General features: G+C 43.9%; 1 protein-coding gene across 3 annotated transcripts in view; it reads right to left on the bottom strand.

The window, feature by feature from the left end:
• tango6 (transport and golgi organization 6 homolog (Drosophila)) overlaps nucleotides 1–26167 on the bottom strand; it is a 180829-nt gene that overhangs the window by 81361 nt on the left and 73301 nt on the right. For all 3 annotated transcript variants that reach the window (XR_012101957.1, XM_073070541.1, XM_073070542.1), the window contains exons 7-9: nucleotides 14372–14454; nucleotides 7195–7307; nucleotides 4406–4582 (exon numbers count right to left, since the gene is read on the bottom strand). Coding sequence is in view for 2 of the 3 variants with exons in the window: in XM_073070541.1 (XP_072926642.1) it covers nucleotides 4406–4582; nucleotides 7195–7307; nucleotides 14372–14454 (373 nt within the window). In the remaining variant the exon portion in view is untranslated. The remainder of the gene's footprint in view (nucleotides 1–4405; nucleotides 4583–7194; nucleotides 7308–14371; nucleotides 14455–26167) is intronic.

Below are 26167 nucleotides of genomic sequence, written 5' to 3'. Positions count from 1 at the left end.
ATGTCTTATACAGCTGTAACATTACCTCACGGCTCTTGAACTCAGTCCCACGGCTGATGAATGCCAACACACCATACACCTTCTTAACAAAACTGTCAACCTGCGCAGCAGCTTTGAGTGTCCTATCGACACGGACCCCAAGATCTCTTAGATCCTCTACACTGCCAAGAGTCTTACCATCAATATTATATTCTATCTTCAAATTTGACAAACCAAAATGAACCACTTCACACTTATCTGTGTTGAACTCCATCTGCCACATATCAGCCCAGTTCTGCATCCTATTGATGTCCCGCTGATCCCAGACTATTCACAACACCCCCAACCTTTGCGTCATCAGCAAACTTACTGATCCATCCTTCTACCTCTTCATCCAGGTCATTTATAAAAATCACAGAGGAGAACAGATCCCTGCAGAAAACCACTGGTCACCGACCTACATGCAGAATACGAACCATCAGCACAAACCAACCACCCTTTGCTTTCTGTGGGCAAGCCAATTCTGGATCCACAAAGCAAGGTCTCCTTGGATCCCAAGCCTCCTTACTTTCTGAAAGAGCCTTAGGTGGGGAACCTTATCAAATGCCTTAATGAAATCCATATACACTAAAACCACTGCTCTACCTTCATCAATGTGTTTTGTTATATTCTTAATAATGGACGCTGCCTTTCTGAGGCACCGCTCCTTGAAGATGTCTTAGGTACTAGTACCCAAGGGAGAGCACTTCCTGTGCCTTCTTTCGGTCTTGTGCAGTAGCACCTCCCCCCCGTCACACAAACAGTGATACAGCTTGTCAGAATGCTCTCTGTAGTGCATCTATAGAAGTTTGAGTGTTTAGTTGACAAACCAAATCTCTTCAATCTCCTAATGAAGTATAGTCACGGTCTTGCCTTCTTTATAGCTGCATCGATAAGTTGGCACCAGGTTAGATCTTCAGAGATCTTGACACTGAGGAACTTGAAACTGCTTTGTCTCTCCACTTCTGATCCCTCTATGAGGATTGTTATATGTTCCCCTGTCCCACTCTATCTGAAGTCCACAATCAGCTCTTTGGTCTTACTGACATTGACTGCAAGTTTGTTGCTGTGACACCACTCAACAAGTTGGTATAGCTTGCTCCTGTGTCATCAGCAAATTTATAGATGGTATTTGAGCTATACCTAGCCATACAGCCATAAGTATAGAGGGAGTAGAGCACTGGGCTAAGCACACACCCCTAAGATGTGCCAGTGTTGATCATCAATGAGGAGGAAATATTATCACCAATTCACACACATTGTGGCTTTCTGATTAGGAAGTCCAGGATCCATTGCAGAGGGAGGTAAGAGACCCAGGTTCTGTAGCTTATCCACCAGGACCGTAGGAATGATGGTAATGAATGCTGAGCTATGGTCATTGAACAGCATCCTGACATAGGTGTTCGTATTGGCCAGTGATCTAAGGCTGTGTGAAAAGCCATTGAGATTGTGTCTGCTGTAGACCTATAGTGGCAATCAGCAAATTGCTGTGAGTCCAGGTCCTTGCTGAGGCAGGAGTTCATTCTAGCCAAGACCAACATCTCATCACTGTAGATGTGAGTGCTACTGGGTGATAATCATTAAGGCAAATCACACTACTCTTCTTAAGCACTGGTATAATTGTTGCCTTTTTGAAACAGGTGGGAATTTCCATCTGTAACAGTGAGAGCTTGAAAATGTCTTTGAATACTCCCACCAGTTGGTTGGCACAAGTTTTCTGAGTGTTATCAGGTACTCCATTGGGAACTTCCACCTTGTGAGGATTCACCCTCCTTAAAGACAACCTAACATCAACCTTTAAGACAGAGATCACAGGGTCACAGGGTGCAGCAGGGATCTTCACAGCTGTAGTTACATTCTCTCTTCCAGAGCAGGCATAGAAGGCGTTGAGCTCAACCGGTAGTGAATCATCGTTGCCATTCATGCTATCGGGTTTTACTTTGTAGGAAGTAATGTTTTGCAAAGCCTGCTGGAGTTGATGTGCATCCGATGTCACTCCCATCTCGCTCAGAATGGTCTCTTGGCTGTTGAAATAGCCCTCCATAAGTCATAACTGTTTTTTTTGTACAGACCTGGGCCACCAGACTTAAAAGCCACAGGTCTCGCCCTCAGCAGATGCCGTACCTCCTGGTTCATCCACATCTTTTGGCTTGGGAATGTACAGCAAGTCTTCATAGGCACACACTCATCTACACAAGTTTTAATGAAGTCAGTTACAACTGTGACATACTCATCAAGATTTGAAGATGAATCCCTGACATTAGTCCAGTCCACTGATTCAAATACGTCATGTAAGCGCTTCTGTACTTCTCTTGTCCATACCTTCTTGAAACTCACTACTGGCAGTCTTCAGTCTCTGCCTATACTCAGGGAGTGCAAGTACAGCCAGGTGATCAAACTTCTTGAAGTGAAGGTGTGGAACAGCATGGTAGGCATTTTTGATGGTGGTGCAACAGTGGTCCAGTGTGTTGTTTCCTCTGATAGTACAAGTGATTTGTAGATGGTAATTATTTTGTGACTTTTTCAGGATGGCCTAGTTAAAATTCCCCAAAATGATGGTGAAGGGATCAGGGTGTGCTGTTTTGTGCATGTTGATCCCAATGCCCAGATCATCTAGAAAATGTCCTTGTTGGACATTGCATGGCCATGGTAAAGATGTTCTTGTTAGGCATTGTCCAACCATGGTAAAGATGTCCCTGTAGGGCATTGTCCAACCATGGTAAAGATGTCCCTGTAGGGCATTGTCCAACCATGGTAAAGATGTCCCTGTAGGGCATTGTCCAACCATGGTAAAGATATCCTTGTCAGGCATTGCATTACCAGGGTAAAGGCGTCCTTATTTGGACATTGTATCAATATCAAACTGATGGAGGAACTCAGCTGTCAGGCAGCATCTATGGAGGTAGGCATTTGGTCAATGATTTGACACCATCAGGACTCAAGTTCCTCCAGCAGTTTTCCATTACAGTCGGCCCTCCTTATCTGCGGATTCCGTATGCGCGGATTCAACCAACCACGGATCGGGTAAACCCGGAAGTTCTCTCTCCAGCACTCGTTGCTTGAGCATGTACAGACTATTTTTTCTTGTCATTATTCCCTAAACAATACAGTATAATAACTATTTACATAGTATTTACATTGTATTAGGTATTATAAGTAATCTAGAAATGACTTAAAAGTACAGGCAGTCCCCGAGTTATGAATGAGTTCCATTCCTGAGTCCGTCTTTAAGTCGGATTTGAAGTTGGACAGGTACATCCAGTATTAGTTAGCGTCAGTTAGTCAAACATTTTTCTTAGTATATAGTACATATTTTACCTTTCTATGCATATAAAACACTTAAGAAACATACTATTTCAATAATTAAACCACTGCGTTGCTTAGTAATAATTGCAGCTTTCATCGGGGCAGGGCCTTTCACATGATCCATTAAAATTGTTCCGATCGTTGACCGACTGTAGCCTAACGCTCTTCCAGTGACTGATGGCGTTTCACCTCTTTCCGATCGCTTTATTACTTCCACCTTGTTTTCAATCACGATCGTGATTATTTTCGTGAACAGAAACACCGTGGATTCAGAGCTGCACTGCTAGGTCCTAATGTCCACCGCACAGAGACATGTTAAATAAAGTCTGGAGTTCCGCTGGGTCCTAAAGACCACTGCACTAATACATGTTAAATAAGGGACTTGAGCATCCGCATATTTTGGTATTCGCAGGGGATCCCAGAACCAATCCCCCGTGGATAAGGAGGGCCGACTGTACTTCAGATTACAGATCTCCCTCCCCCTTATTTGTCACATTTACAGGGAGCATTGCAGAAGAGCTGAGAGCATTGTTGAGGATCCCTACCACCCATCTCAGAATCTCCCTGACCCATTACTGTCAAGGAGGTACAGGAACATCAGAACTAAGACTGCCAGACTAGGGAACAGCTTCTTCCTTCAGGGTGACACTAATGAATATCCTGCCACCACTGAGGTTTCATCACTTGGATAGCATGCTGTTTAATATTTACCTGTGCTGCACAGTACATGCATTTTGAATTATATATTATTAGCTTATTTATGGCAATATTCTGTTTTATGTGCTGTGTGTGATATATGTTCTGTGGGTGCACCGTGGCCTGGTGGAACACTGTTTTATTGGTATACATGTACAGTCAGATGACAGCAAATTTGAATGTGAGAATCCATAGTCTCCCATTTCTCAACACTTTGTCTACTGACGCAATGTGAAATACCCCCAGGCACAGAGCATTTATTAAACAAAATCTGACAGTGAGTCACTCAGGATTTGGAAAGAAAGTTGAATGAACTTTGGACAAAGAGGCTGGTTTGAAGGAGGGATATATTATCTTTGGAGAGATATCGCTGCAGAAGTCTCACCTTACTGTTCCCTTTGTAACGAGTTTCACACCTCCCTCACTGCCTGCTGAGAACTGGTATAGTGGCTGCAGGACCGGAATTGATGGTGACAGGCCCGCAAGCTGCTTCAACATCAGTAGAGCTACCCGTGTCTCTGATTTCCCAAAGAACCACTGAAGAATTTCCTGGCAAGTAGACCTGGTAAGAGGTTAAAAAAGTGTTAGCAAAGACCAAAAACAATTACTGACCCAACACAGCAATAACCTGAGTTACAGCCAATTCAGGCCTAGTGACCTGTGACCAGTTTAAATAACTGTTTATTCCTACCTGCCTGCATTAATTCCACATCCCTCCGTACCCTGTTCATTCAGGTACCTCTTAAATGTTGTTACCGTTCCTGCCTCCACCATCTTGCTCTGGATACCAGCTATTCTATGTGAAAAATTTACCTTCACATATTCCCTTTAAACCTCAAACCTTTCACCTTAAATGAACAGTCTCTTCCATCTTAAATATTTCTTGTATACTACATGGCAACAGAACTATAGATGCAACTTCAGATGAGATTAAATAAGAATAGCTTTATTTGTCACATGTACATCAAAACACACAGTGACAGAAACTGCACTGTGGCAGACAGGAAGGTTCTACAATGTAATCAAAACTACCCAACATATCACCAGCCTAGCTGCCACCAAGGACATATATACAGAAAAGTGCTAGAAAAGGGCCAGTAACATCATGAAATATCTCAACAACTTTGCTTGTGGACTGTTTGTCCCACTCCCATCAGGGAGGAGGCTATATAGTATCCATGTCAGGACTGCCAGACTCAAAAACAGTTACTTTCCCCCAAGCAGTAAGGTTGATCAACACCTCCACCCACTGACACACCCCTCCACACCCCGAACCACCACTACTTTATCATTTCCTGTCAGTTACCTTATGTACAGACACTCCTGTGCCTAGCATCACCTTATGGACAATCAATCCATGTATTTATATTTATTGTGTATTTGTGTTCATCATCATACTGTGTTTTTTTTGTGCTGCATTGGATCCAGAGGAACTATTATTTTGTTCTCCTTTATACTTGTGTACTGGAAATGCGTCACTTGCATCAATGACCAATACAATCTAAACATATGCTGAAGCCAACATAGCACTCGCACCGCTTACCAACCCTTACTGATCCACACCTCTTTTTGGAATGTGGGAGGAAACCGGAGCACCTGGAGGAAACCCACACAGACACGGGGAGAATGTACAAACTCCTTAAGATAGCAGTGCGATTTGAGCCTTGATCACTGGCGCTTTTAAGGTATTATGTTAATCACCATGCTATCGTGCCACCCTGGGAGGAGGCATGGAGCCTAAAGATCTACATTTGATGTTTTAGGAAGTTTCTTCCCTTCAGCTATCAGATTTCTGAACGGTTCATGAACCCATGAGCACTGCCTCGCTTTTCCTTTTTAGCACTATTGATTTTTTTAAAAATAAATATTTAACATATTGCAATTTTTTTGTCTTACACTTTAACAAACTTCACGACTTATGTCAGTGATAACAAACCTGAATGTGATACTGAGAGTGTAGTTGGTATCACATTACTACAACTGAAACATGACGACCCTACTGCACTCAATGCCATAGCTGAAGAAGGCAAACATACCATACATCTTCCTCAACACTCTGTCTACCTCTATTGTCACTTCCAGGTCTCACTGTTCAATAACACGATAGGTAGATATGTATCACTGTGCATATCCTGCCTGACTCACAGTACTTTTCCCCAAGGTAGGGGTTCTCAAAAACTAGAGGTCAATCAGAGGTTTAAGGGAAAAGGGAAAGATGAAAGATTTAAAGAGGACCCGAGGGCAAGTTTTTTGCCACATAGAGGGAGGTGAGTGTGTGGAACTATCTGCCAGAGGAAGCTGTGGGGACATTTAGAATATACTGGGACAATACATATGGAATTAGCTCAGATAGGCATCTTGGTCAGCACGGACAGGTTGTGCTGAAGGGCCTGTTCCTGCACTATATAACTCCATAACTACATCTGGGCCATAGCTTTCAATGCCTGGTGATCAGGATCTTACCCAGATGCTCCTTAAATGTTGCAGGAATCTCTGCCTCCACCATTCCTTCTTGTAGTGCTTTCCAAACACCAAACACCCTCTGGGTGGAAAACATTCTTCACTGCATCCTCTCTGAACCTCTTACTCATATAGCACAGAAGATTACAAGCACAGGAACAGGTCCTCCAGACCACAAACTTCCACTAAATAATTAACATGCCTAATTAAACTGATCCCATCTGCCTAAACAATGTCTATACAGCTCCTTTTCCTGCACATTAATGTACCTGTCTAAGAAACTTTTGAATACCTTTACTGTATTTGCCTCCACCACCACCTCAGCAGCACATTTCAGGCACCTACCACTTGTGTGAAAAAAGTCTTGCTCCACACACCTCTTCCGAACTTACCCCCTCTCACCTTAAGTGCATACCCTCTTGTATTATACATTTCATCTCAACTGTCTACCTCATATCTGTGCCTCTCAACCCTCTATTAGGTTTCTCCTCAGCCTTCGTCACTACCCATCCTCTTGTTACAGCATATACCCTCCAATCCAGGCAGCATCCTGGTAAACCTCTTTGGCATCCTCTCCAGAACCTTCACAACCTTCCTTGCTGTCCTCTCCCTCCACAGCTGACACTCTGTCCATCCCTGGTGCTGGTAACCACATCAAAATCCAGCCTTTTTAATAAACAAAGTGAAAAAGTAAAACCAGAGGGCATAACAAACCGTAAATGAGACACCCCTTGCTTGGTGAAGCAGTAAAGGTTAAAGACTGCAGGAATCACTGTCTGTAGAGACTCCATCAATCGGGGGAGAGGGTCATTTCCAACGACACACACCTAAGAGAGAAAAGCAAGGCAACATTTAGTATGGAATTTAAATCCAGTTTGCACACGTATATAATCCCAGACTATTCACTATTTGACACCCAGATCATATACTATAACACACTGTGGTGGCCTGATGTACACTGAGGTTATTCAGACACTAGAAAAACTCTCCAGGTCAGGCATCACCTGTGCAAGGAAAAACAATACTGCATCAGGACTGAGGCAGACACCTTTCAGGGACCAAAGAGACTGCTGATGCTGGAGATCTGGAGCAACACACAAATAAACTTCGCTATTTCTCTTTGACAACTGACAATTTGTGCAAATTTCTGAAATAATTGTATTATTCCCTCAATCACTGAATTAGCAACATTTGGAAAGTAAGCCAGTCCTCAAGCCTGTAACATTAAATATCAGAATGACACCATCTGATATTAATGACTTTCATGTGAATGAGGAAAAGTAAACCACAAACTAAAACACCCAAAGCATACAAATTTAAAACATTTTGCCTGCAATCGGTCATGCTAAACAAAAGTGGTTTCCTTCATGTAAAGCAACACAAACAACACTGATCAATACAGCACAGACACAGACATAGGAAGAAAAAGTGAGAAAGTCCAGAAAACAGAATACAGGATGTTAGGAAGGAAGTTAAGAAACAGGAACTCAAGGATAGTAATCTCGGGATTGCCTCCAGGAGGCAAAGGTAATAAGGATAGGGATAGAATGAGCTGGCAGATAAATGCATAGCTGAAGAATTGGAGCCAGGTATTCAGATTTCTGGAACATTGGGACCTCTTGTAGGGCAGGTAGGACCTGCACAAAAGGAATGGGTTGGGCTTGAATCTGAGGGGTACCAATACCCTGGCTGCCAGCTTTACTAAAGCTGTTGGGAGTGGTTTAAGCTAATATGGCAGGGGGAGGGGAACCAGTATGATAGAGCTGAGGATGAGTCCGCAGGTTTACAAGTAGATAGATAGATAGATAGATAGATAGATAGATAGATAGATAGATAGATAGATAGATAGATAGATACTTTATTCATCCCCATGGGGAAATTCAACTTTTTTTCCAATGTCCCATACACTTGTTGTAGCAAAACTAATTACATACAATACTTAACTCAGTAAAAAATATGATATGCATCTAAATCACTATCTCAAAAAGCATTAATAATAGCTTTTAAAAAGTTCTTAAGTCCTGGCGGTTGAATTGTAAAGCCTAATGGCATTGGGGAGTATTGACCTCTTCATCCTGTCTGAGGAGCATTGCATAGATAGTAACCTGTCGCTGAAACTGCTTCTCTGTCTCTGGATGGTGCTATGTAGAGGATGTTCAGAGTTTTCCATAATTGACCGTAGCCTACTCAGCGCCCTTCGCTCAGCTACCGATGACGTAATATATATGTAAGGAAGGAAAAGCCAATGATTGAGTACAAATGCAAAGAGTTAAATTGTACCACAGAGGCAAAATTCAAAAACGTGAAGAATGCAGGACTGAAGGAACTGTATTTAAATGCATGTAGCGTTCGGAATAAGATGGATGAAATTGTGGTGCAATTAGAGATTAGTTGGTATGATATTGCAGGCATCACCGAGTCATGGATGAAAGAAGGCCATAGCTGGGAGCTTAATATCAAAGGATATACTTTGTATCGAAGGGACAGGCAGGAAGGCATAGGCGGTGGTGTGGGTCTGTTGGTAAGAGATGGAATTACATTGTCAAAAAGAGGAGACATAGGGTCAGAGAATGTTGAATCTTTGTGGGTAGAGTTCAGAAACTGCAAAGATAAAAAAAAACCTCATGGGAATCATATATAGGCCTCCAAACTGTATCCAAGATGCCGGGTTGAGACTGCAGAGGTAGATGGAAAGGCATGAAATAACGGTAATGTCACAATTGTAATGGGGGACTTCAATATGCAAGGGGATTGGGAAAATCAGGTTGGTGTTGGATCACAAGAGAGGGCATTTGCTAAATGCCCACAAGATGGCTTTTTAGAGCAGCTTGTAGCTTGGGCCTACTTGGGGAAAGGCCATCTTGGATTATGTGTTATCTAATAATTCAGATTTTATTGAGGAGCTTAAGGTAAAGGAACCCTTAGGAGGCAGTGATCATAGTAGGATTGAATTCATATTGCAATTTGAGAGGGAGAAGCTCAAGACAGATATATGACTATCACAATAGAATAAAGTGAACTACAGAGGCATGAGAGAAGAGCTTGCCCAGGTGGATTGGAGGGGATACTGGTGGGGGATGATGGCAGAGCAAATGTGAGTAATGTTTCTGGGAATAGTTCAAAAGATGCAGTATAGATATGTCCCACAGAAGATTGTGTTCTCAAATAGCAGGGTAGGAAACCGTGGCTGATAAGGGAAGTTAAGGTCTGCATAAAAACCAAGGAAAGGCCATATCAGGAAAGTTGGATTATCAGGAAGCTTTTAAAATCCAACAAAAGGCATAAGAAGGGAAAAGATGAAATATGAGGGCAAACTAGCCAATAATGTAAAGCAGGATACTAAAAATTTTCAATTATATAAGGAGTAATATGAAGGAGAAAGTTGTTATTGGACCATGGGAAAATGGTTCTGGTGAGTTAGTAATGGGGGACAAAGAAATGGGTGAATGATCAGTCTTTTTCCCAGGGTAGGGGAGTCCCAAGGTAGCTCCCGGGCTTAGGGTGAGAGAGGGAAGATTTAGAGAGAACAACTTTACTCAGAGGGTGGAATGAGCTGCCAGCGGAAGTGGTTGATGCAGATTTGATTTCAATATTTAAGAGAAATTTGGATAGGCACCTGGATGGGAGGGGTATGGAGAGCTATGAACCCGGTGCAGGTCAATGGGACCAGGCAAACTAACAGTTCAGCATGGACTAGAAGGGCTGAATGGCCTGTTTCTGTGCTGTAGTGTTCTATGACACACAGAGGATAGTGGGTATATGGAAGATACTGCCAGAGGAAGTGGTAGAGATGGGTACAAGTTACTTCGAGAGGTAGATGGATGGGAAAGGTCTTGAGGGATATGGCCAAGCACAGGGTGGTAGCATCAGTATGGACAAGATGGGCCAAAGAGTCATAAGACCATAAAACAGAGAAGCAGATTTAGGCCATTAAGCCCATTGAATCTGCTCTGCCATTCCACTATAGCTGATCCCAGATCCCACTTAACCCCATACATCAGCTTTCTTGCCATAACTTTTCATGCCCTGATCAATCAAGAAACTATCAATTTTGACTTTAAATGTACCCACAGTCTTCTCCTTCACCGTAGTCAGTGGCAGAGCATTCCTCAGATTCACTTCTCTCTGGCTAAAATATTCCTCCTTACTTCTGTTCTAAGTTCACCCCTCAATTCTGAGGACATTCCCTCTAGTTCTGGATACCCCCACCATAGGAAACATCCTCCTCACATTCATCCTATCTAGTCCTTTCAACATTCGGTAGGTTTCAATGAGATCCCCCACATTCTTCTAAATTCCAGTGAGTACAGGCCCAAAGCTGACAAATGATCCTCTCATATTAAATCCTTCATTTCTGGAATCATCCTTGTGAACCTCCTCTGGACTCTCTCCAATGACAACCAATCCTTTCTGAGATATGGGGGTCAAAACTGTTAACAATACTCCATATATGGCCTGACTAGTTTCTTATAAAGCCACAGCATTGTCTCCTTGCTTTTATATTCTATTCCCCTTGAAATAAATGCCCAATATTGCATTTGCCTTCTTTACCACTGACTCAACCTGTAAATTAGCCTCCACAAAGTACACTGCAGATGCTGTGGTTGAATCAACACGTATAAACAAGCTGGATGAACTCAGCACCTGCACCCATGCTGAGCTCGTCAATTTCATTGACTTTGCCTGTAACTTCCACCCAGCCCTCAAATTCACTTGGTCCATCTTGGACACTTCTCTCCCCTTTCTCGATCTCTCGGTCTCCATCTCTGGAGACAGACTGTCCACTGACATCTTCTATAAACCCACTGACTCCCATAACTACATTGATTATACCTCTTCCCACCCTGCCAAATGTAAAAATGCTATTCCCTATTCCCAATTCCTCCGTCTCTGCTGCATCTGCTCCCGGGATGAGGCTTTCCATTCCAGGACATCTCAAATGTCCTCTTTCTTTAAGAATCGTGGTTTCCCTTCTGTCGTCATCAATGACGCCCTCACCCGCATCTCCTCCATTTCCCGCAATTTGGCCCTCACCCCATCCTCCCATCACCACAACAGGGACTGTGTTCCCCTTGTCCTCACCTACCACTCCACCAGCCTCCGGATCCAGCATATTATCCTCTACAACTTGCGCCACCTTCAACAGGACCCCACCACTAAGCACATCTTTCCCTCTCTAGCTCTCTCTGCTTTTTGCAGGGATCGTTCCCTCTGCAACTGCCTGGTCCACACGTCCCTCCCCACAGTTCTCGCACCTGGTACTTATCTCTGTAAGCGCAAGTGCTACACCTGTCCCTACACCTCCTCTCTTACCACCATTCAGGGCCCCAAACAGTCCTTCCAGGTGAGGTAACATTTCACTTGTGAATCTGTTGGGGTAATCTATTGCATCCGGTGCTCCCGGTGCGGCCTCCTCTACATCGGCGAGACCTGACGCAGATTGGGCAACCGCTTCGTCGAGCACCTCTGCTCCGTCCACCACATCAGACAGGATCTCCTGGTTGCCACCCATTTCAACTCTGCTTCACATTCCCATTCAGATATGTCCATACATGGCCTCCTCTACTGCCATGATGAGGCCAAACTCAGGTTGGAGGAGCAACACCTCATACACCGTCTGGGTAGTCTCCAGCCCCTAGGTATGAACATCGAATTCTCCAACTTCCGGTAATTCCCTCCCTCTCCCTTCCCCCATCCCACTTTCACTCTGCCTCTTCTTCTAGCTGCCTATCACCTCTCTCATGATTCTGCCTTCTTCTACTACCCATAGTGCTTTCCCCTTAGATTCCTTCTTCATCTCTCCTGCCTATCCCCTCCCCCAACCCTTATCTTTCCTCTGATTGGTTTTTCACCTGGCACCTTCCACACTCCCCCCACCTTCTTTATAGGGCCCCTGTCCCCTCCTTCTTCAGTCCTGATGAAGGGTCTCGGCCCAAAACGTTGACTGCTCATTTCAACGGATGCTGCCCGACCTGCTGAGTTCATCCAGTTTGTTTGTACCTGTAAATTAGCCTTCTGGGAGTCTTGCTTGAGGACTCATAAGTCCTTCTGTACCTATGATGTTTGAATTTTCTCCCAATTTACAGTAGGTAATAGTCTGCACTATTGTTCCTTTCACCAAAAAGCAATATCATACATTTCCCAACATTGTATTCCATCTGCCATTTTTTTGCCCATTCTTCCAATTTGTTCAAGCCCTGCTGCAATTGCATTGCTTCCTCAGCACTACCTACACCTCCACCTATCTTTATATCATCTGCAAACTTTGCCACAAAGCCATTAATTCCATTACCAAAATCACTGACAAACAATGTGAAAAGCAGCGGTCCCAATACTGATCCCTGAGGAACAACACTAGTCACTGGCAGCCAACCAGAAAAAGCCCCCTTTATTCCCACTTGCTGCCTCCTGCCTGTCAGCCAATCCTCTATCCATGCCAGTACCTCTTCTGTAATGCCATGGGATTTTATATTGTTAAGTAGCCTCATGTTTGGCACCTTACCAAATGTCTTCAGAAAATCCAAATAAATGACATCTACTCTGCTTGTTACTTCATTGAAGAACTCTAACAGATTTGTCAGGCAAGATTTCCCTTTACAGAAACCATGCTGACTTTGACTTATTTTATCATTAGTCTCCAAGTACCCTGAAAACTTATCCTTAATAGACTACAACACTTTCCCAACCACTGAGGTTAGGCTAACTGGTCTATAATTTCCTTTCTTTTGCCTTCCTCTCTTCTTAAAGAGTGGAGTGACATTTGCAATCTTCCAGTCCTCTGGGACCATGCTAGAATCGTGATTCTTTAAAGATAATGACCAATGCATCCATTATCTCTTCAGTAACCACTCTGAGGACTCTGGGATGTAGTCCATCTGGTCCAGGTGACTTATCTACCTTAAGACCTTTCAGTTTACCTAGCACTTTTTCTTCTGTAATAGCACTGGCACTCACTCCTGCTCCCTGACACTCATGGAACTTGGCATACTGCTAGTGTCTTCCAAAGTGAAAACTGATGCAAAGTACTCATGAAGTTCATCTGCCATTTCTTTGTTCCCCAATACTATCTCAACACCATCATTTTCCAGTGGTCTAATCAACTCTCACCTCTCTTTTATACTTTATGTAACTGAAAAAACTTTCTGTATTGGGTTAATATTATTGGATAGTTTGCCCTCATATTTCATCTTTTTCCTTCTTACAGTTTTTTTAGTTGCCTTTTGTTGGATTTTAAAAGCTTCCAAATCCAACTTCCCACTACTTTTGCTACCTTATATGTCCTCTCTTTGGCTTTTACACACTTTAACCTCCCTTGTCAGCCATAGTTGCCAACCCTTACCCATTTTAAAACTACTTCTGTGGGACATATGTACCCTGCGTCTTGTGAACTATTTCCAGAAACATCAGTCACCTCTGCTCTGCTGTCATCCCCGCCAGTATCCTCCTCCAATCCACCCGGGCAAGCTCCTCTCTCATGCCTCTGTAATTTCCTTTGTTCCACTGCAATACTGATACATGTGACTTATGATTCTTCTTCTCAAATTGCAGTATCAATTCAATTATATTATGATCACTGCCTCCTAAGGGTTCCTTTACGTTAAGCTCCTAAGTAAGATCTGGGTTATTACACATTGTGTACAACTTCAGCAGTAGCCAGGAGGACTAGTGGGATGAGATATGAGGCTCCTGAAACCAAACTGCCACATGGAACCATGCACTCACAGACATGGGTGCAGAAATGGGTCATCAAATCTGGTCTGCCATTCCATCACAGATATAACATGGCTTTCTCCCAAGTGACCACCCTGGCTAAGAGAAGCTCTCACACCCCAGAAGTTGGCCCAGAGGAGATGCAGTCTGATCTGAAATAAATTATACTTGCTAGTCTTACCTTGTACACATCCTCTATACATCTGGTCAGCTCCTGTTCGTCCACCTTCACCTTTTCCACCGGCATTGACTCATACGCCATTCCTGGAATAAAGAAGCATTGTGCTCAACATCAGAGCTCCACACACCCAACATCATTGTGCTCAACTGCAGAGTCCTACATGCCCAACAGAACTGGAATTTGGAAAGCTCAAAAAGATGTTGAATAATCTATGCAGTCATCATTGTCTCCCTGTGGCAGGCTCCGAGGCTCAGCAGAAAGGGTAGAGTAGACTTGACAAGTAGGGTAGACTTGATAGTTAGGGAGAGAGACAAAGATAGTTAGGAGAGCATGCGGGCAGTGGGAGAATCTTTCCTCTTGTGCTTCTTGTTCTCCTCAATTGAGATTCAGTGTCACTCAACCCAACCACTTTGATCTGGCCCGCGCCTTCATTAACCAGGTCCATCACTTGCCTTATTGGATCTTGCTCCTCCTTACACAAGTCATCAGGTTTGTGGGGGTAAGGCCAGGATTAATCAGGGTGAGCCTAGGGGTGTGTGGCCCCCTGGCCTTAGGATTAGATTTGAGGGTAAGGCTGGTAGATGTAGATGTGGGGCTGGGAGAGATAAGGTTGTGGAGTTTAGTGTGGTGAGGTATGTTGGATTGTTGAGCCACTTTAATCTGGTCGATGCCTTTCATTAACCTGATCTGACATCTAGGTGTGCACTGGGACACAACATCAGTAATGCAACCTGGGGTCATTGAGTGTTTCAGGTCATTAATCATTAGACACCCTCACGTGCACAACCTAGCCAGGATTGATTAGGCTGGGCTTGTGTTTATTCCAAGATAATGAGAGGCATGTAATTCTGAGGGTTCTGGGGCGCTTAGGGTGACTCGTGTAGCAGCAGAACTCTCAATGGATATGATTAAATATCATCATTTCAGCCTGATACAGCTAAAAAGCACAACTGCTTCCAAGGTCAGTACAGTCAACAAATATGTCTTAATGCATTTAAATGAACTATTGCTGTTTATAACTGACGGGAACAATACTGATTGTGGACAGATGTGACCTCATAGGATTCAACGCAGGAAGCGTGGCTGCAGGTCGGGATACAACTGCGTTTAAGGAAATACCTTCTGTAATACATCTGTAAATACCAATAAAAATCTTGTTTTTCTAATAAGTGTTTCTCTTTAAGCATTTCAAAACTGAACAGTGTACCTTCTTTCATTATGTTGCAAAGAACTGTTATTCCTTTAGCTGTCCAGTCCTTAAATCTAGCATCCAATTTATTTGGTGTAAAATCCGAGTCATATGTACACCATTTAAGAATTGCAATATCTCCCTCTAGATTATATTCTTTTATAGTAGTTTTCCATATTTTAAGAGTCAATTTATCAATAATATTTATGTACCTTTGCAGGTTGTTATCAGCCAAAATTGCTTGTATGGGGATGGGAAGTACCCGCTCCTCAATGTTTTTCCATTGCGCGTCATATGATGGGTTGCATCAACATATCACAGCTCTCAACTGTGCTGCAAAATAATAATCTCTAAGGGCAGGTAGGCCCCATCCCCCCCTGTTCCTTTGCTAATTGCAAAGTTTTGAGATGAACTCTAGGCCTTTTACTCTGCCAAATATACCTTGATAACATCTTGTTCCATTCATTGAATTTATTTTGATTAATCTCTATTGGTAGGGTCTGAAAGAGATATAACAGTCTGGGTAGTATATTCATTTTAGTAGACTCAATCCTTGAACTGAGACTGAAAAAAGGAATCAGGTTCCATCTTGCCACATCTTCCTTAATTTTTTTTATATAAAGGCTGATAATTACATTCTGATAATTTTGCCAAATCTTTTGGCATAATGATGCCCAAATATTTGAAAGACTCCGTGTGCCATGCCCAGGGGTATTGATTTTCAATTTCTCTTGGTGGGCTATAGTAATATGAAAGTAATTGGGTTTTATCTATGTTGATCTTGTATCCTGATAATTGACCACATTGTTCAAAGGATTGCATCAATTTAGGTAAAGAGTATGTTGGTTGCCCTAGATAGATCAAAATGTCATCCGCATAACAAGCCAATTTATGCTCTGTCCCTTTAATAGTAATTCCCGATATCTTCATTTTGTCTGATGTATTGAGCTAATGGTTCCAGATATAACGTGAAGAGTAGCAGTGACCATGCACAACTCTGTCTCGTGCCCCTTTCTAGGGTAAGACTATTTGATAAATATCCATTGATCTTAATCCTAGCAGTAGGATTGTCATATAGTGTCTGTATAGTTTTAATAATTGTCTTGGAAAAAATGTAAAACTCTGTAAAGAAAATTCCAATTAACCGAATGAAATGCTTTTTCAGCGTCCACGCTTATTACTATTGCTTCGATTTTTTTTTGCATATGATCCATAATGTGAAGTGTCCTTCGTATATTGTCTTGTGTCTGGTGTTGTCGTATAAAACCTGTCTGATCGTTACGTATCAGTATGGGTAGAAACTCCTCTAATCCTTTGGCCATGATGGAGGTAAATAATCTATAATCTACATTAAGAATGGATATTGGTCTAAATGACCCGCATTCCATTTTATCCTTGCCTTCTTTCCGTATAGCTGAGATTATCGTATCCTTCCAACTGGATGGCATTTGTGCCTTTTTTGGAGCCCAGTTCAATGTGGAGAGTAAAACAGGAATTAACTCATTTTTTAATTCTTTGTACCACTCTGCCATATACCCATCTGATCCTGGTGACTTGCATAATTTAAGCCTACTAATTGCAGCTTTTAATTCAACTTCAGCTATGTCAGCAGTCATTCTTCTACATTTGTTCTTCACTTAAAGTGGATAATTCTAGAGAATTCAAGAAGGTGTCAATTTGGGTTATGCTTCCCCCTGGAACTTTGGAATATAGAGTTTTGTAAAACACTTCAAAAACTCCTTGAATTTTACTTAGCTTATTTTTTATCATTTTCGTTCTTGGGTCCTTAACTCTATGAATTGTATTTTCTGCTATATTTTTTTCAGTTTCCACGCCAGTATTTTCATGGATTTTGATCCACTTTCATAATGTCTCTGTTTCAGAAACATCAAATTTTTCCTGATTTCTTGCGTAGTCAAACTATTAATTTCATTCCTAGTTCTTTTAATTTCCCCTAATGTATCCTGTGCCAAATTCAATTTGAATTTTTTCTCTAGTTCCTTCAGCCTATTTTGTAATTCCTCTAATGTTTTATTCCTTATTTTTCTCTTATATGAAGATATCGCCATAATTTTCCCTCTTAAGACCGCCTTCAGAGTATCCCATAAAATGGGAGGTGAAACCTCTCCATTATCATTAAATTCTAAGTAGAGACCAATTTCTTTTTTAATTTGTTCCTTAAAGTACGGATCATTGAGTAGACTTGAATTTAGTTTCCAAATAGTATTCTTTGGTTAAAAACACAAAATTCTGGCAGAACTCAGCAGGCCAGACAGCATCTATGGGAGGAGGTAGTGACGACGTTTCGGGCCGAAACTCTTCATCAGGAGTGAAGTAACATGGGATGGTCAAGGGGGGATGAGAAGTGGGGGGAGGGATGAAGTGTGTGTGTGTGTGTATGGCATCCGTCGGTCTCGAGAGACCATGGAACTACGCCTGGAGTTTCCAAGGCGCAGGCCTGGGCAGGGTTGTATGGGAGACCGGCAGTTGCCCAAGCTGCAGGCCTTCCCCTCTCCACGCCACCGATGTTGTCCAAGGGAAGGGCACTAGGACCCATGCAGCTTGGCACCGGTGTCGTCGCAGAGCAATGTGTTGTTAAGTGCCTTGCTCAAGGACACAAACAAACTGCCTCAGCTGAGGCTCGAACCAGTAACCTTCAGGTTACTAGTCTGATGCCTTGCCCACTAGGCCACGCGCCAACACAAGGGATGAAGTAGAGAGCTGGGAAGTGATAGGCTGAAGGGAAATGGGCTAGGGGGAAGGTGGAGAATTATGGGAAATAAAAGAGAAAGAAAGGTAGGGCTGGGGGGAGATTATAGTGAGGGGGGGAAAAGAGAGAGAAAGAGAACCAGACTAAATTTATAGATAGGGATGGGGTAAGGGGAGTGCAGAAGTATCAACGGAGGTCTGTGAGTTGAATGTTCATGCCGGCAGGTAGGAGGCTACCTAGGTGGGAGATAAGGTATTGCTCCATCAACCTGTGTGTCTATTTCCGACACCTCCCTCCCCTTTCTAGATCTTTCTGTTTCTATCTCTGGAGACAGCCTATCCACCGATGTCTACAACAAACCTACAGACAGCTACCTAGACTATTCCTCCTCCCACCCTGTCTCCTGCAAAAATGCTATCCCTTTCTCTCAATTCCTCCGCCTCCGCCACATCTACTCTCAGGATGAGGCCTTTCATTCTAGGACAAAGGAGATGTCTTCCTTTTTTAAAGGGGCTTCCCTTCGTCCACTATCAACTCTGCCCTCCATCGCATCTCCCGTATTTCACGCACCTCTGCCCTCACCCCATCCCCCCACCAGTCCATTAGGGATGGAGTCCTTCTGGTCCTCACCTATCACCCTACCAGCCTACAGATCCAACATATATTCCTCCATAACTTCCGCCACCTCCTATGGGATCCCACCACCAGACACATCTTCCCCTACCCCCCACTCTCGGCTTTCCGCAGGGATCGCTCCCTATGTGACTCCCTTGTCCATTCATCCCCCCCATCCCTCCAGGCACTTATCCCTGCAAACGGAAGAAGTGCTACACCTGCCTCCACACTTCTTCCCTCACTACCATCCTAGGCCCCAGACAGTCCTTTCAGGTGAGGCACCACTTCACCTGCGAGTCAACTGGGGTGATATACTGTATCTGGTGCTCCCGATGTGGCCATTTATACATTGGGGAGACCCACTGCAGACTGGGAGACCGTTTCGCCGAACACCGGTGCTCAGTCCTCCAGCAGTGGTGGGATCTCCCTGTGGCCACATACTTCAATTCCACAGACCACTACCACTCCGATATGTCTGTCCATGGCCTCCTCTACCGTCAAGATGAGGCCACACGCAGGTTGATGGAGCAATACCTTATCTCCCGCCTAGGTATCCTCTTACCTGCTGGCATGAACATTCAACTCACAGACCTCCGTTGATACCCCTGCTCCCCCCCCTTACGCCATCTCTATCTATAATTTTAATCTGGTTCTCTTTCTCTCTCTTTTTCCCCCCTCACTATAATCTCTCCCCAGCCCTACCTTTCTTTCTCTTTTATTTCCCATAATTCTCCACCTTCCCCCCTAGCCCATTTCCCTTCAGCCTATCACTTCCCAGCTCTCTACTTCGTTCCTCCCACCACTTCTTATCCCCGAACCATCCCATGTTACTTCACTCCTGATGAAGGGTTTCGGCCCGAAACTTCGTCACTACCTCCTCCCATAGATGCTGTCTGGCCTGCTGAGTTCTGCCAGCATTTTGTATTTTTATTTATTTCCAGCATCTGCAGATTCACTTGTGTTGCCTTAGTATTCTTTGGTTGTAGGTCAAAATCAACAGATAAATATATAGGTGCATGGTCACTTACATCTATTGTCCCAATTTCACAGGTGTTTATTTTGTCTTTGTCTTTTCCAAATGTTATGAAATAGTCTATTCTTGTATATACAGAATGGGGAGCAGAATAATGAGTGTAATCCCTTTTGTCGGGGAAAAGGTCCCTCCATATATCAATTAAACCAACATCCTCAAAAAGTGTATTAACTTACTTATGTAAAGATTTTATTTCATAGGTTTTTCTATTGGAAGAGTCTAAGTTTGGTTGTAATTGTAAATTTAAGTCTCCCCCACATATCAGGAGACCTTCTGTTTCCGTTACCATAATATCAGTAATTTTCTGAAAGAAACCAATATCACTTCCTGGGGGTGCGTATATATTCAATAGAGTAACTGAATTTCCGTCTATATTCCCCCTTACCAGAATATATCTGCCCTCTTTATCTCCCATTTCGAATACTTTTTCAAAATCTAGCTTACTTGAGATAAGAATAGCAACTCCTCTCCTATGTCCTGATTTATATGAGGAGAAAAACAAATTAGTGAAGCCCATTCTCTTTAGTTTTATATGCTCATTATCACTTAAATGAGTTTCCTGTAAATATACTACATGGGCTTGTTCTTTTTTTCATTTTGGATAAAATTCTATTACGTTTGATTGGATTTAATAGCCCATTGATATTAAAAGAAATGAATTTTACCTTGTCCTTAGCTATCTGTATTTATCTGTCAATGTATCATTGAAATTAGAATAAAACTTAAATAAAACTACTCTCTGAACAAATAAGAACCAAGAAATGCAAATAATAACACAAATGGCAACGAACGTGTGATTCCAAGGCTGAGGTCTCTAGTAGATGACCCTGCATTGAGCTAGAGGAAATGTCTAGCTGTGGGGGATAACCCCTCCTACTTGTGAGTTGAGGGCCCCCAGTGCAGTATTCATAAAAATCAGTGAACAAATTCATTACACAGAAAAGATTTCCCTGTGTACTCCTATATATACATATATATAATGCACACACACCCACACATACATACATATACACGTTTGTGTGTGTGTGTGTGTGTGTGTGTGTGTGTACATATATATATATACACACACACACACACACATTACATACATATATATATATATATATTCTCATTTTGGTGGGGAAAAAGGAGTAAGTGAGCGAATAAAGAATAACAACTAAGTAATATAAAATCCACATTATAATAAGTATTTCTCGAGATAGATATATCACCGTCTACTTTTCCTTCCGTTTAGCTTCTCAACATTTTTAAAGTTAGCCAAAACTTATGGCTCTTCTGAAGGGGGTGAGGACTGTCTTTGAGAAACTCCCGGTCTCTTCCTGATATACTTCTCTTGGCCTCCTCCCGTCTCCTGCCTTCTCGATTCTTGCACTATTTCCCAAGTGGAGCGGGATAATTCCTCAGCCAGGCTTTCTCTTGTTTTGGTAATGCTAACAGGCAACCCTCTGCCCTTCATGTCTGTAGTCACCTCTTCCACTGTCTGGTACAACCACGTCCCGTCATCATAAAACACTCGAAGTTTAGCAGGGTACGGAGTTTGAAATCTAATCTTTTTTTTGCTTTAGTACTTGCTCTACTTCAGAGTATTCTTTACGTTTCTGCAGGACCACGGGGGACTAATCTTGGTCATATATTACTTTATCATCTAAAAACACTCTCTTCTTACCCCGGGCTCTTCGTAGAATCTCCGCCTTGGTGCTGTACTGAAGGAATTTAATTATTATTGAACGTGGCTTATCTTGGGTAGACTTCGGGACTAACGCGCGATGCGCTCTCTCAATTTCCAGCTCCATAGTCGAGGGAAGCTCCAGCGCGTCCCACAGCAACTTTCCAACAAACTTCGTCATAGATGAGCCCTCCGCTCCTTCAGGAACGTTGTAGATTCTGATATTTTTCCGCCGTGATCTTCGCTCCAAGTCAAGCAGTTTACCTTCTTGGTGATTTAATACTTTTATCATTTTACTCAGTATTCGTTCAACGTTTTGAACGCGATCTTCCACCTTCTCAATTCGAGTCTCTGCCACCGCTATTTTTTTGACTGACGTTGGCGAGCTCTGACTTAATATCATGTAGTTGCTGCTTTATTTCTTTCCGGATCTCCCTTATCTCTTTCAGGATTTCGATCATATTCGCTGCTTCGCCTGAACGAGGCCCAGCGTCCGCCTCACTGGCACGTGGTCGGGTAGGAGAGCCGCTCGCTGCACTCCTCTCGGCTGCAGGCTCCGCAGTGTCGCTTTTTTTATTTCCATTCTTTTTCCCCATTCTTGCCCTTCTTTTCAGTTCAAATATTTTTTGAAAAATACTATATTTGATGGGTTAACGGGGCTTAATACTCGTTTTTCCAGAGGAGCTAGTGACGTAAGCTGCCATTCTCGACGATAACGTCACTGGAAACTCCCAATACTGACTATCTTGCTGGCAAATGCGCAGTCTCTGGTGAACAAGATTGATGATCTCAGAGCTAGGGTGCTGAATCGGAGAGACATTAGGACCGCTATGCCCTTTGTTTTACGTAATCCTGGTTAAACCCTTTGGTACCGGATACAGGAATTCAGTTAGATGGGTTTACTATACTCTGTCAGGATAGATCTCTCAAAAGCAGAGGTGGAAGAGTATGCCTTGCCTCATGATCAACTCTTCTTGGTGCACAAATATATCAGTGCTGTCTCAGTTCTGCTCACCAGACCTGGAATATCTAGCAGTTAAGTGCCGCCCATTTTACCTACCATGGGAGATCTCCGGGGTTATTTTGGTAGCAGTATACATTCAACCTCAGGCCAATGTCAATTAGGCTTCAGATAATCTGAGCAATAGGATAAACATGCATGAAACAGAGCATGCTAACGCCTTCACCATCGTTCTGGGGAATTTTAACCAGGCCAGTCTGAAAAAAATTACTAAGCAATTACCATCAACAGATCCATTGCAATACTAGAGGAAACAACACACTGGACCATTGCTACACCACCACCAAGAATGCCTACTGTGCGATTCCACGCCCTCACTTTGGGAAGTCTGATCACCTGGCTGTATTTCTATCCCGAGTATAGGCAGAGACTGAAGATTGCAGCCTCAGTAGTAGGACCATGAAGGTATGGACAAGGGAAGCACAGGAGCACTTACAGGACTGCTTTGAATCAGTGGACTGGACTGTAATTAGGGATTCATCTTTGAATCTGGATGAGTATGCTGCAGTTGTTACCAACTTCATTAAAACTATGTGTGGATGAGTGTGTGCCCACAAGGACTTATTGTACATTCCCAAACCAAAAGCTGTTGATGAACCAGGCAGTACATCGCCTGCTGAAGGCTAGATCTGCGGCATTCAAGTCTGGCAACACAGGCCTGAAACAGAAAACCAGATATTATTTGCAGAAGGCTATTTCAAGAGTGAAGAGACAATTTTGAATGAACACAGAATAGTACAGCACATTACAGTCCCTTCGGCCCACAATGTTGTGCCGACCCTCAAACCCTGCTTCCCATATAACCCCCCACCTTAAATTCCTCCATATACCTGTCTAGTAGTCTCTTACACTTCACTAGTGTATCTGCCTCCACCACTGACTCAGGCAGTGCATTCCACACACCAACCACTCTCTGAGTGAAAAACCTTCCTCTAATATCCCCCTTGAACTTCCCTCCCCTTACCTTAAAGCCATGTCCTCTTGAACTGAGCAGTGGTGCCCTGGGGAAGAGACGCTGGCTGTCCACTCTGTCAATTCCTCTTAATATCTTGTACACCTCTATCATGTCTCCTCTCATCCTCCTTCTCTCCAAAGAGTAAAGCCCTAGCTCCCTTAATCTCTGATCATAATCCATACTCTCTAAACCAGGCAGCATCCTGGTAAATCTCCTCTGTACCCTTTTCAATGCTTCCACATCCTTCCTATACTGAGGCGACCAGAACTGGACACAGTACTCCAAGTGTGGCCTAACCAGAGTTTTATAGAGCTGCATTATTACATTGCGTCTCTTAAACTCTATCCCTCGACTTATGAAAGCTAACACCCCATAAGCTTTCTTAACTACCCTATCTACCTGTGAGGCAACTTTCAGGGATCTGTGGACGTGTACCCCCAGATCCCTCTACTCCTCCACACTGCAATGTCAATTGAAATTGGAGGTGACATCAGATGTACAACAACTCAGGCAGAGGTGTATAAAATGATAAGAGGTATTGATCAAGTGGATAGTTTGAAGCTTTTTCCCAGGGCTGAAACGGCACACGAGCATAGTTTTAAGGTGCTTGGAAGTAGGTACAAGGGGGATGTCAGAGGTAAGTTTTTCACACAGAGAGTGGTGGATTTGCACTGCCAGTGTAGGTGGTAGAGGCGAATACAATAAGGTCTTTTAAGAAACTCTTAGAATGGTACATGGAGCTTTGAAAAACAGAGGGCAATGCTCCAGGGAAATTCTTGGCAGCTTTTAGAGTAGGTTACATGGTCAGCACAACATCGTGGGCCAAAGGGCCTGTAACGTGTTGTGGATTTCTATTTCTATGAGATTGCTGGGGCTTGGACTGCAGTGTCCTCTCTAGCCACAGGCAGGGTCCTGGAGGATTGGCAAGTTCCATTATTCATGAAAGGAAATAAGAAATAATCCTGGAAACTATAGACCAGTGCATCTCATGTCTGTTGTAGAGAATTTACTGGAGGAAATTCTTTGGGATAGGATTTATGAGCATTTGGAAAACCATAGAATCAAGAGCCCTGGAGTACACCCATGTGATCATGGGGAGAATGTAAAAGCTCATTATAGACAATGGTGGGAACTGAACTCCAACTAGTAAGAATTGGTGGTGTTGTAGTCGTGCGTAACACGCTACTAAAGAAACACACGGAGGTAGAGAGAGCTGAACTTAGAATGCCTTTACTGATTCAAAATCGCGTGCTTAAATCTCCCCTCCCATGGACATGGTCCTGCAGGGCGGACGCAACATCAGACTGTCCCCAGAAGGTCTGCTCTGAGCGGGTAGTTCCACATGCGCTACCGCGTGTCTGCCCATGACTCCCGATGGCGGTTCGAGTCCAGCGTGTGTGGGCTGGCAGAACGATCCCCCCAGAAACGTCCATCAGGGGAGTGGAGCCCCCAGTCTGTGTGGGTTGCCTGGGAGGCCGGCCTCACCAGTGCGGTGCAGGTACCCTCACTGGTTGCTCTGTGCAGGTTTGCCGTGAAGTCCTGGATGTGGGGTACCGGATATCTGTCGGCGGTTGTGGCATTGTTGAGCCTTCTGTAGTCTCTGCAGGGCCTCCATCCTCCTACAGACTTGGGCACCTTGTCCAGTGGGGATGCCCACGGGTTGTCTGAGCGGCGTACAATTTACTCTTCCATCTTACGGAACTCCTCATTGGTGAGGTGGAGCTTGTTGGGTGGGAGCCTGCAAGCTCGGACAGGCAGCGGCAGTCCTTGCGTGGGGATGTGGTGCTGCACGCCATGCTTGGGGTTGGCAATGGAGAACTGCAGGGTGACTATGGAGGGAAATTCCACCAACACCCTGGCGAATTCGTTACCCGAGAGGGTCACGGAATCCAGGTGGAGGGCCGGTAGCTTGGCTTCTCTGAGCTGGAAAGACTGGAACATCTTGGTGTGGACCAAACGCCTGCTTTTTAGGTCAACCAGGAGGCAGTTGGCTCGTAGGAAATCTGCCCCTAGTAGTGGCTGTGACACCACTGCCAACATGAAAGTCCAAGTGAAATGGCTGGACCCAAAATGCAGTGAGATAGTTCACGGGCCGTACGTCTGAATACCAGTGCCATTTGCAGCCGTGAGTTCGGGGCCTGGGACCGCATTACGAGTGTCCATGTTCGGGCGGGGGGGCAGGAAGTACGCTGACTTCGGCCACAGTGTCTATCAGGAAGAGCTGCCCGGAGTGTAGGTCCCAGAGGTACAGGAGGCTGACTCAGTGGCCAGCTGTCAGCAATTTGCGACGGCTGGCCCCAGCACTTCCTGGAAAAGCACATGGTGGGCGGCAGCGGCATGCGCCTGAGCCCCATCTTTGGTGATAGAAACACCACTGTTTTGAACTTTCATCTTTTTCTCCTGAGGGTCTCGATGGCTTCGGTTGCGGGGCCTGGGCTTTGGGGCACGCGATCATGGCTAGGCCAATGGAGGCTGCTCCACGTTGCTTGCTCTGCGAAAGGACGTTTGCTTTAGCCGCGACCCTGCGTGGGTCACTGAAATCCTCACTTGCGAGGAGGCGGCAAATATCCTCTGGCATTTGGTCGAGGAACAACTGTTCAAATAAAA

This window comes from Hemitrygon akajei, chromosome 17 (genome assembly GCF_048418815.1).
Source record: "Hemitrygon akajei chromosome 17, sHemAka1.3, whole genome shotgun sequence".
In the NCBI taxonomy this organism is placed as follows: Eukaryota; Metazoa; Chordata; class Chondrichthyes; order Myliobatiformes; family Dasyatidae; genus Hemitrygon; species Hemitrygon akajei.
The sequence above is the reverse complement of the archived record's forward strand: the minus strand, read 5'-3'. Positions and strand labels throughout refer to the sequence as shown.